This window comes from Electrophorus electricus, chromosome 17 (genome assembly GCF_013358815.1).
Source record: "Electrophorus electricus isolate fEleEle1 chromosome 17, fEleEle1.pri, whole genome shotgun sequence".
NCBI lineage: Eukaryota > Metazoa > Chordata > Actinopteri > Gymnotiformes > Gymnotidae > Electrophorus > Electrophorus electricus.
Window position 1 is genome coordinate 11632652 of NC_049551.1, and position 11595 is coordinate 11644246.

General features: G+C 38.3%; 1 protein-coding gene across 6 annotated transcripts; it reads right to left on the minus strand.

Moving 5' to 3' along the window:
* Positions 1–171: 171 nt before the first annotated feature.
* pip5k1ba (phosphatidylinositol-4-phosphate 5-kinase, type I, beta a) lies at positions 172–10952 on the minus strand. 6 transcript variants are annotated; one of them, XM_027007137.2, is made up of 16 exons: positions 10675–10952; positions 10559–10583; positions 8395–8462; positions 7995–8051; positions 6954–7084; positions 6586–6703; positions 6217–6369; positions 5235–5534; positions 3916–4112; positions 2712–2792; positions 2485–2533; positions 2298–2382; positions 1991–2134; positions 1614–1749; positions 1322–1424; positions 172–896 (listed from the first exon to the last, which is right to left on the minus strand). In XM_027007137.2, the coding sequence occupies exons 3-16, from the start codon at positions 8413–8415 to the stop codon at positions 894–896; spliced, it is 1578 nt and encodes a 525-aa protein (XP_026862938.2). In that variant the 5' UTR covers positions 8416–8462; positions 10559–10583; positions 10675–10952; the 3' UTR covers positions 172–893. The 6 variants fall into 6 exon arrangements, with proteins under 6 accessions (XP_026862938.2, XP_026862945.2, XP_026862959.2 ...); XM_027007144.2 differs by having other exon boundaries at positions 10559–10588; XM_027007158.2 differs by lacking the exon at positions 10559–10583 and having other exon boundaries at positions 1991–2131.
* Positions 10953–11595: the final 643 nt, after the last annotated feature.

The window sequence follows — 11595 nt, forward strand, 5'->3', positions numbered from 1 at the left end:
GATCATCTTGACTAACATAATCCAGTATGACAGGAAGGGCCTACAGGATAGGACACTACAGCAGTAAATAAATGACAAACTCCTAAATAGATAAGATCATTTAATAGCAACATAATTTAGATTTTCTATAAATACACAAACATAAAATATATTGTTCAAATGTCATGAAAATAAGTATTTTGAAGATACCATTATTTTATATTAAGAACATACAAATCTTTGAATATGGAAAACCATCACATAATACATTGTTTTTACATCAAAATGACCAACTGATCATTAATTTAAACACATTCATACTTATCAAATAATTAAAAATTCTGGCATGCAGGAAACGTTAAACTGCAAATGGAGTATCAAAGAGGTTCCAAGACATTTCTTAGAATAGTACCCACATTAACTATTCTGAAGAATGGTTTTTGAACAGAATAAATGTAAATATATTTGCAGAACAATTACATGGATCTTATCAAAATGTTTATAAATCAGTGATACAGAGTTGCATCTCTGGTCTTGCTGCAGTTAATGAATGCTTGAGTGATTTTCCTAAAACAGCATGGTGGTTCTGAATCAGGGACCCTGCGTCATTTCGGCTGTGTAAAATCATGGATGGCACATTGGGGGAGAGAGGCATGACCCACAAACAGGACACAATACCACCCATATAAACATTGGTACATATGTTACATGTTCACACCTTCAAGTGAAGAAAGAGTGGTGTTCCCTTAGCTGTTTCAAACAAGGTCTGTCTCAGTTCTTTCTGTATTAGCAGCAATAAGAAAGCAAGAGTAATTGCACTCACTGTAGCACATATGTCTCTTTGCTTTAAGACAGTTTGCTTTAAGCATTGAGTAGAGGTTTCAGTTGCGAGGTCCACTTCAGTGAACTTCATGTCACTAAAAGAAAAAAAAAAGTGTCAAATATAAAGTTAGTGTTCGTTCAAGGTAAAAAGAACAAAGGTTTATGCTGTCAGAACTGGTAGTGCCATCAAAATGACTGCCAATTTTGTGTGATGTAGAAACAAGAGTAACTGCGTAAAAATGCTTCAACTGATTTCTTACGCAGACATGTCTCATAACATGAACAATTACAAGCCCATGGAAAAGCACGCATTATAGAGAAACAGTAATCAGTGATGTAACAAAAGTATCACAAGAGCAGTGTTACAAAGGAACATATTTAGTGATGCTGAGCTGGGATATGGACTCAGCAAAAAACAAACAAACTTGCTTGTGTCTGCGTGTTTGTCTGAGGCAGTGTATAACAGCAGACACTTAAGATTCTTATGCCTCTCTTTTAGTACAAAACGGCATCTGCTCACCAAGTAAACATCAAGCACAGACTCAGCAATGCTGCTCTGGGTGGACACACATGGGTGAGTGCCGTCTTCTGCTGCCAACGTGGAGCTGGAGGTCTGATAACTTCTGTTGCCCCAGACGTTTGTTTGTTAAAAAAACAAACAGATGAAATAAATGAAGTAGATGGGATTATGCAAATGAGTCTGCAAGAAGTAAATGTAGCCAAGTATCTTTATCTGAGAGAATAGATACACAGCTACATTTTCTATCATGCTAATACATATTAATGGTAATAACGTGGCCGTTGAAAACCACCTAGTGTCTGTGTCCTCCTCCAGTTTGAGCCTAATGTCATCCAACGATGAGATGGAGGACAAAGCAGCAGTTGAAACTGACTCATCCAAATGAGCAGAGCTCAGAATTACATCAGGTTTCTGACATGAGCCCAAACCTGCCATGTAGAGACAACAGCAATTCAAAATATGTGAATGTGTTTTGATGTGTTAAAATGGAAATACTAATTTAAACTCATGCAGTGTGGCTGGCTGCCAATCAACAGAAGACTGAAGTAGTATTTAGGGCTCTAATTGCAAAAAAAAGACTGCTCATACAAAGAGACTTTTTGTAAAGAATCTTGAAAGGTGACATAACTCATAGAAATGTCTCTAGGAATGTGTGCATAAGATAATTGCCTGTGTCATCCAGGTTTTCCAGACTCTGTGCCTTCCTCTCCTCATTTATCTCTTCCTTGACAGTTGGGAGCACTTCATGTGACACAGACCTAGTTGGCTGGATGGAGTTCCTTTTTCTCCGGCTGGAAGCACCTCGGACTGCTACTTCCAGAAAAGAGAGAGAAATAGATGGATGTCAAGGAGGCAGGAACATAGAGGGTGGGATGAAGGTCATTTTTGGTCATTATAATATCATTTTATACATTTAAATAATTTATGTTTTGGCAGTGTGAAGACATGTTATGATGGGGAGGAAGCCAGCACTCACGTGGGATCTTTTTAAATACAGTGTCACCCATAAACTTCAAGAACCTGTCAGCATAGAAATTTGGTCTGTGGACAGACACTGTGTCCTAGAATGCAGAAAACAGATGTGTAAACCACAGAAATTACACATGACCTAACGTGCATCTTTAAAAATATATTTAAATAAAATGTTAAATAAAACAACTTACACCATCATGTACAAGGGCCTTCCACGAGTGCTCAACCTTTTTGATAAATCTTTGACAGACACGAAACACAATCATTTAACAATATATTCGGGGCTGATTACATTACAGTACACATCATATCCACATATTATACTTCACTTTTTGATAAAGTGAAATGCCATGTTCCTCTTTGACTCTGAACACTGTCTGTGTCATTTTTATTCTGTTCATGGCCAAATGACCCATACCTGTAGGACTGTAGAATGTCAATAATTCCCAAAAAGATCAGCAACTTTTCATCTTTGTGTTTAGCTGGGATCCCACCCATTCTAATAAAAAAAGAAACACCTTAATCACGAAGCTATGTTTTAAATATGCAAAATACTTTTTAAATTAATGCATAAATCATTACATTTAATTGTTTTCCCTAGAATAGATTGGTTTATTAGACACACAAGTCAGACATATGGAAAATACCAAGAGTATAGTGCAAGACCAGTATAGTTCCAGATCAGGCCTAAATGTTGTGTAGGGCTCCTGGCAAAACAGATTTCTGTTTTTTTTTTTTTTTTGTTTTTTTTTTTAAATAGCCTTGAGCACTGTGAGATTAGCTTTGAGGAATGTGAAACACTAGAAGATTAGAAGATAGCTGTGCAGTTCTGACTAAAACTAGGATTTACAGACTCTTGGTGAATATTAACTGCTACCAACAGGAATACAAACCACCTACTTCAACAGAATCATGCCTTTATTAGAAACACCATTCAGTGGTCCCATCTATAGTCCACAGCACACGTCACCATACACCATTTATGGGAGCCATCCATTCTTTATCAATAGTACGTTTCAAAATTGTCTGAGTGTCAGACTATTAATTGAGAAGCAAGACTGATGTACTAGTTCAATCACCACTGCTGTTCCTGTTACACTCATACCAGCTCAACATTTGACCATAAAATATCCAGCAGTCAGCAGTGGCCTTATGATCAGAAAGTCAGAAGTGATGAAGGAGTGGCTAACTGTGCATTGTGACTGGTGGGCTAGAGTCTGTAAGTGCACCTCTGTAAAATGCACCTAATAGAAAGGTGTGCCTAATGACATGGCCAGTGAGTACATGTTTCTAATAAAATGTGTTTTATGTACAGCCAATGCAGAATCTTTGTAAACACCAACATCAGGATGAGAGAATACGTAATGACTCATGACATCTAAGAATGGCCAGCATGTTTACTGTACACTTCTGACACATGACCCAAATAGCCAAAAAGCCAAAACAAGTTCTCTGTACCTCATTAGGTCATAAAATGTCTGAGGATGCTGAGACTAAAAGATGCCCACTAGTTTCTGTTAATGTTTGGTAATTGTTATTTGGTAAAACTATGGGTTGGCACCCTTAGACAGTGTAAATGAAACATGGTGTTGGGAAACTACTGATGGTGCAGTTCAACTCACGTGTCAAAATCAGTATCTGGGGGGGGCTCTGCAGGCTTGCCCCCCCCCTGGATGGATTCCAGGGCAGTGGAGTACAGGACTTTCTGGCCCCCCTGGCGCCGGCTGTCTCCCCTGCTTCCTCTCTCTTTCAACTTCTTGTTCAGCACATGGATCCCCAGCAGGAGGCTGTAGTCCATGATCTTGAAGCTCTCCAGCACCTGATCATGACATCAGTAACAAAACCTTGACAACACAGCATCAGCAGCAAGACGATGACCTTACCAAATTAACAATAAAACCATACCACACAGCATAGTTACTTTGGGGCTGACAGATCAACAGGTTTTGATTTCTGTCTTGCATATCACCCTGATCACTTGTATCCCTAACATAGAAACAAACCTGAATAAGATCACCCTTAATGGATGGAAATTACTACCTCTGTAAATAGGTCTTAGGGAGTACTGACAGTAACAGGTGCTTCATATAGTGATCTGGGATCTATGAAATATAAATAAACCATATCATCATCATCATCATCATCATCATCATCATCATCATCATCATCAGGTGCAGCAATGCAGTGATGAAAATAGGACTCAATTTTCAGGAGCCAACAAAATTATGCCTTGCAGGTTTCTTTTAACCTATTGTTTCATTTAGACTGATTAAGCTGATAAGCTGTTTTTTTTCTGCCTGACACTGGTTTAGTAAGTTCCTTAATGAGTCAAATTCTTTGCACTGTTTGATCCAAAAGCAGATAGTGAAGACTCTTGTGTCCCATCAACCAATCCAGTAAGAATGACCCAGGACTTCTCTGATTTGATTATGGCTTAACAGCTTTTCTTTTGGTAAAACTGTCACTTTTAGTCTATAAACAAATGGTCATATATCAAATTAATTATGGAGGAAGTGGTGTGAGTCTCCATCACTGTAGTTCAGATATTATGGTGTATTACTCTGCTCAAGTTAAGCAACTCACTTATATTTCTACACAGAATGCCTTTTTGATGCTGCATAACCTTAAATCATTTTGTGGCAATGGCAAAAATGTATTACCGGTGCTGAATCTGCCTCAGTCAACCTATTATCTGTATTTAAAATTAACAGATCCAAAACCCTGGTATCAGCACCAGTCTCTGAAGACAGAGATCCCTGGTGAGTACTGAGCCTCTGATGATCCAGCCCTGCATTGTCCTGTCTGTGTATTCCTAGCATGAAGACATACACAGAATCCTTTCTGGGCTTCTTTTCTAGACTTTTTCTTTTCTATGCAATCAAATTCAAATAATTTATTTGACTTTATAGGACCACTGGTGATGCCAGCAGTAGACACGGACCCGGCAGTCTCGTTGTAGCGTCTTCATAAGTGCGTTGTACGTGTCTGCATCGAAGCGCAGGCCCTCAGAGTGCATCTCCTGGAAGTCCAGGTCTTTGAAGGTGGGCGAGGCCTTGCCACGCTCTTTGCGTGAGGCCCGCCGCTTGTATGTGGAGCCCTTCAGGTCATACTTGTAGTGCATTATCAGAGAACAGGGCAGGACATTGTTCATCACGACGAGCCGAACACTGACTCCTCCGCACTGGATGCAGTAGAGGCCGTAGAACTTGGGCAGAAGGGTCCTGGGATTCTGGTTGAGATTCTGCAACACATCGGAGCATAAGAATTGTCGAAACCAATGTGTTCTGTCATTACATATAAAGCATCTGTGACTGACATTTGCTAAGTTCCACCAGACCAACCAAAGGAGACCACTTCCTTCCTTCAAGTATACACCCTCCACCCAAATCTTTCCCCAAAGCCCCAGCTTCCAAAAACATCTATGCTTAGCACTTAGCTTACCTTTCTATGTGCTAAATAACAGACAGACAGTTTCTCAAAGTAGCTTCTTTACTACTCTAAAGACAGCTTAGCCGAAGTTCTTAAAATAAAATTAGTCATATCAGATGTAAGTTTTTGCAGACTGACAAACAAACAAACAAACAAACAAAAAAACAGTATTTGATTTTGCAATACAAAGACACACCGAGACACAGGATATGCTATCTGCTTATGCATCATATAATAATGGCCTTGGAACATCCGAACATTTTCCTTTCAGCCAATTTTCACCCAGTGATTGATATTAAATTATTAAAATACTTTAATAATTAAATATTATAATTATTAAAGTACTTTAAAATAATTTAATATAATAATTTATTATCTTTAATAATGCATTATTCTTAACAAATACAGGAAAAGTAGGAAAAGTCATAAAAAGTAACAAGATGAGGGAAAACACTCGAAGTGGATTATAATTGTGTAGTGTCACTGTGGCTTACCATATAATAACCAGGAAGCAGCTTCTGCAGGAACTCCGCCTCCTTGTGCTGCACGGTCTTGATGATAAATTCATCATCACTCGTTAAGTAGAACCAGGAGCTACTTGCACCCGGGTTAGAAAGTTCAATTAGAGGTTCTTTGCAAATGGAATACTGCAAAACAACAACGACAACAACAAACAAATCACTTACCTGTAGCAATATATCTGATATTAGTAACCTAATAACCTGATCAACACAGAGTTAATCTGCTTCCAATCTGGGAGATTGCAATAAGATGCAGTGTTATGACAATATCCAGCAGTGAGTATTTCAGCTGTCATTTAGGTGGGTTTTAAAAAAAAAAAAAATTTTTTATTGCATGCGTACCAGATAGTTGTCTGGTTTGATGCCAAACAGTTCTCGGAAGTAACGGAAGGCCAGAGGGGCATAGGTTTTAAAGCGGAAGTCTGGATAGTGATGCGCTGGGGTCAGGTTGCTTCCTTCACTAATGGTGAAAACAAAACAATGGGATCATTACTATACAGTCAGTTTTACAGTTTTAGCTGCAGAGTTTTGGTGAGTAGTGAAATTAGTAAAAGCAGATAAAACTAACAAAATGTGATAATGGCTCAGGCAATCATCACAGTGAGCTAGAACAACAATTTATCGCATGTTACATGTATATTCCAGTTACTGTAATTGTTAACACATAGCAAATAGAGTTACAGTATATAATACTATACAATATTGAATACCTGGGGAGAAAGACACTCTCCACCATGTAAAAATCTTGCATGAGAACATCTCTGTCTGGCTTAGAGGTAAGACTGCCCACAGTGTAGCCAATACCAAGCTGAATTGCTCCCTTTACCGCCTCCGTTGTAAGCTGAAAGCAAACACAGATGCAGTGAAAGAGACCGCAGACAGCTAGATGCTGGTTTTGCAATGCAGGTCATACCAAGTGTTACAGGAACAGGATGTGCAAATGTGAACTCAAAGATAGGTGCTATCAGCAGAATAAACCCGGAAAGCAGAAAATGCAGGAGAAATGTAAAGGCCTGGGTCACGCATTTCCAAGAAGCAGTACCCTGGCAAACTAATGTTGAGAAATTTAGTCAAACTGAAATAAGCAGGTGTTGCTATAAACAAAACCTCAAATTTCTGTGCATAATATTTAAAAAAATCCACCAAATATATTTAGAAACATTTTGCCATGGTAGCAAATTAAATAAGGATGAACAGCAAACAACAACATGGAATTATAAGTAAATAAAAGAAAATTATAATTATAAAGACAGTTATAAACATGTTAAACATGTATATTTTAAATCCTGACTTAATAAAAATTTTAATTTGCTCTAATTACCAAATGATTTTAGTACTGCAGTACTTTTGGACATTTGGACCCTGAGGAATGAAATTTATTAGTGTGCATGAAATGTTATTCAAATGTCTCACTTTAATGTCTCACATTAGCAATGTGAAGACGCCTCACCATTATCCCTACTGCATTTACCAAGCTTTCAAGACCAACACATCTGCGACATCAATCCACTAATGCTCAAAGATTCAATCTTTTCATTAAAAGTAATGGCATTCCTGGAATTTTTACATTTTAGAACCAGGGGCAGCTTTTATAGAACTGTGAGTTCTAAACCAAAGATCTTGAATTAAATACATTTCAGCACTTTGATGCATCCATAACACCTGCACTTAATGGATTTTTGGATGTTTGTTGCCACAGTCCCAGTATTGCTGACACATGCTCAGAGAACATATGAATGGGTGATACGTACCTTTTTGTGATCCTTGTCTCCATTCTTCCGACTCACAGTCTCATTTGATTGTGACATCTATCATCAACAACAATAAAATAAGTCCAATATGAAATACAAAAACCTGAAAATCTTGAACATTCCATATATGATATCCAAATCACTAATCTCAAATTCTTTATCTATTCAACAGTGTACAATAGTATCCAGTGGTTGAATCAGCTTTGTGCTAACTTCACAAGAAAATGAGGAAATGGGCAGATGGCTGCTGGTGAGAGGCTCCTAAAAAAAATATTCAAAAGTAAGCACCATAACACCTGCTCAGCATTAGTCTTTGGCCATGTTACGCATGGTCCCCGTAAAAAGGATTTTGACCTCATGTTAAAAGGTTTCCCTTTTAACAGACTATTACTTTCCTTACCTTGTAAGCTGCTCTTTTCATATGTCAAGACCACTGCATATCCACATTAAAAAATTAATCTAGGAGTACTACGAGAGAGAGAGAGAGAGAGAGAGAGAGAGAGAAACAGAAGACACATGAGAATGAGAGCAACAACATGACTAAAACAGAAAGTGAAATGAAAAACATTGAACACTTAAACATGTACCAGCACCAGAGATGAATTAACAGTGGAAGTGAAGAAGTTGTAGAGGAAACACATTTGCCACAGGGATTTGAATGAGTTGGAGGGGTCGGGGATTGGGGGTTAGTAGGGGGAAGGGGGGTAAGTAGGAGAGAAGGAGGCCAGTATGGGGAACGGAGATGAATCGGGAAGGAGGTGAGTATGGGGTAGGGGGATGATTGATGGGGAAGGTTGGGAATAGGGGGGGGGGCAGGTGAGTATGGAGAATAGGGATGAATAGGAGAGAAAGGGGATGAAATGGAAGGTGTGAGTAGGAGGGAAGCTTACAGGTTACCACAAATACTCTCTCAGAATTACAGAACTAACTGCAAAACATCATGGTACTCAAAATACTGAGCTTTTATTGAAGAGATGTCAGTTACAGACTGACACTCTGCCTTCTGAGTAACAACAAATCTCTCATACAGTGCACTTTAAAATGAAATTTCAGTGTTCTGTATCAGATGTACAAGTATTATGTTAAACAAATGATTTGACTTATTAAAGTCAACCCAGTGCGTATGTATAGTGGAATGAACTCAAAAATTTTTTGGTAAACTAAGTAACTAAGACTGTGATTGCACCAACCCATCCTCAAACAAACATAGCAGCAAAACATCAATTCAGCCTATTAAAAGGTTAAGCCTTGCAGCAATCCTGGAAAGTTGACAGTCATATCGGCCTTGTGGACATAAAAAAAACTGAATGATTGTAAGTAATCAGAAACATCCAGGTGCAGGTAAATGCATGTGTGTGCATAAAGCGTCTAAATGAAAGTGTTAACTGGATGGAATTATGCATCTTTGGTTCCCCCTTCAAAGTGAGTCATTATTATTGTTATGTATATTCAGAGCAGCAAGTAGTAAAGCAGTTCCTGACAAACTCATATCAAAAGGGCCTTTATTCTGTAGACCACTTTTCAATGAGTATAAGCAATTTACAACAGTCTGTAACAGCTGTCTGTTCAACAGTTAAGCTGTATAAGAAAAAGGCTACCTCTGATGAAAGTGAAGTTCCATACATATTCCCTACATGTTCTATACATATGTTTCATACACTGAGAACCTTATACAGTCATCAAACGAAACATGATAATTCCTGAAACAAATGTCACAGGCTGAACAGCAACAGCAAGGCAAACATTTCCGCAAATGATAATCAAAGCTCAAAAATGTCTTTTTCTCTCAAACATATAGAAACAGCCTGGAGTAAAACATCTCTTTATGGCTAAGACCTATTGGTTGAGCTGCACGAGTACTTCATGTTTGCATTTGGTGGTGCAGCAGGACACAAAGACACCTGATCTAAACCCAATCATGTCACGCCCCTCAGATCAACTTAGCTAAAGGGCACAGTACATTACACTAAAATGGAAGGTGGAAACCAATGTAAACAGTGCGGATCAACAGTAGGCAATGGTTTGTCTTCAGAGTTAAATAGCTTCTATTGTCGAAGTTTCAGAAAGGATAACATTTATACTTCGGGTAGATATATCAGATGAGCCAAACATTCAGCGTATTCTGTGTGGACTTTGCCTAGGTCTGGTTATTACTCTGCTTTTCTCTAAGAGTCAGGGAAGCATCTTATGCACGAAAGAATTACTTCGTGCTTGCAATTTTGCCTGTGGACATTTCGCCCCTGCGACATTTCAGGACCTGGCACGGTTAAAAAGATGCAAACATTGACGGTAAAAGTTCTGCTCCACCCATGTTTACGAGGAAATGACTCGTTCGTTTTATTTCCCTCTATGGCAAACAAGTCTCCTAACCATTTTTCCCTATGAATGAACGAATACCTTAATTTTGCATAAAGCCGTAGAGATGATTATATGACGATATATTATGTATTAAAATAAAGTGACTTGGTTAAGTCTAACCAACTGCCTAATCAGTACTGTGATCTTCTAAAAACTACATACTTTGATGGTAGTCTGACCTATGTGCAGTTATGAAAGTTACTCACCTTGCCTCATGACAGTTCGCTCTTTCTGTCCTCAAAAAATAATGAACATTGTATATTTGTGACGCATTTCAAAATTAAAATCTATAGAATAAATAAATAAATACATCGCACCTTACCCGTATTCACTGTAGAATGCGAACGGTTCTTAAAATAAACGTCCTAGCGCGCAGCCATTTGTTTTCTGGTGAAACTGGTTCCGAGTTGATATTCAGTCTTACTGACGTGCCTGTCAAAGCTGTCTCCGCCCTCGTGCACGGGTGAGACGTTAAATAATATGCCTACAATTTTGCGATGAGAAGACACCTTTTGCAAAAAAAGTTTACATTTAATTAACACATTGCCATTTTATGACATCTGAGTTATGTCATAGCTCACGAGAGCGCATAAACCGTGTACAGTCTACCAAAATGTCTGCTGTACGATTAGACCCAAAAATAGACTCTCGTTGCCTATTTTAGTTGGCCAATAAAAACATCTCACCTGATTATATGAATACTGGATTATTATAATCGAGCAGAGTTGTTTGTGTCAGAGTTGTCTAAAAATTTAATTAATATGTGTTTAAAATTCTTTGCTTAAAATGCCATTTATAAGAGGAGATTTTCTTGAGCAAGTCTTGAGACTAGCAAGCATTATCAGGACACTTCTCCATGATTTATTTATTGATCAATGATATAATTTCTTTAATGTTATAATTTCTGTATTTGATTGGGAGCACCTACAAGTGTGTCAACAACGTTATAGCCCACAATCCAACACTGAACTCTGGCAGCTTTTGTCAGAGTTGGCTTTCAGACAGCTTTGCGGATCCAGGCCATGGATGCTAAAATGAAGTTGTGTGTGTATGATGGACCATATACAGATTTGCATGAAGCTAGTGCACACTTCCTCAGTCTCATACGATTTAAAAAGTGGCATTGCTGATTCGGGCATTTCCAGCTGCAGAGCTGTACAGGTGCAATGAGCAAACAGCAGAAACGTCACTGTCTTCATCCAGCAGACACTTCACTGTACACAAAATGTGTATCAGAGTTTAT

Coding starts and splice junctions, on each gene's coding strand:
- pip5k1ba (XM_027007130.2), bottom strand. CDS start 8,415: ATGAAAAGAGCAGCTTACAAG. Junction 2,793..3,915: donor CCAGATACTGATTTTGACAC/GTGAGTTGAACT, acceptor TTTTTTTATTAG/AATGGGTGGGATCCCAGCTA. Junction 2,534..2,711: donor GACATTCTACAGTCCTACAG/GTATGGGTCATT, acceptor TGTCTGTCAAAG/ATTTATCAAAAAGGTTGAGC.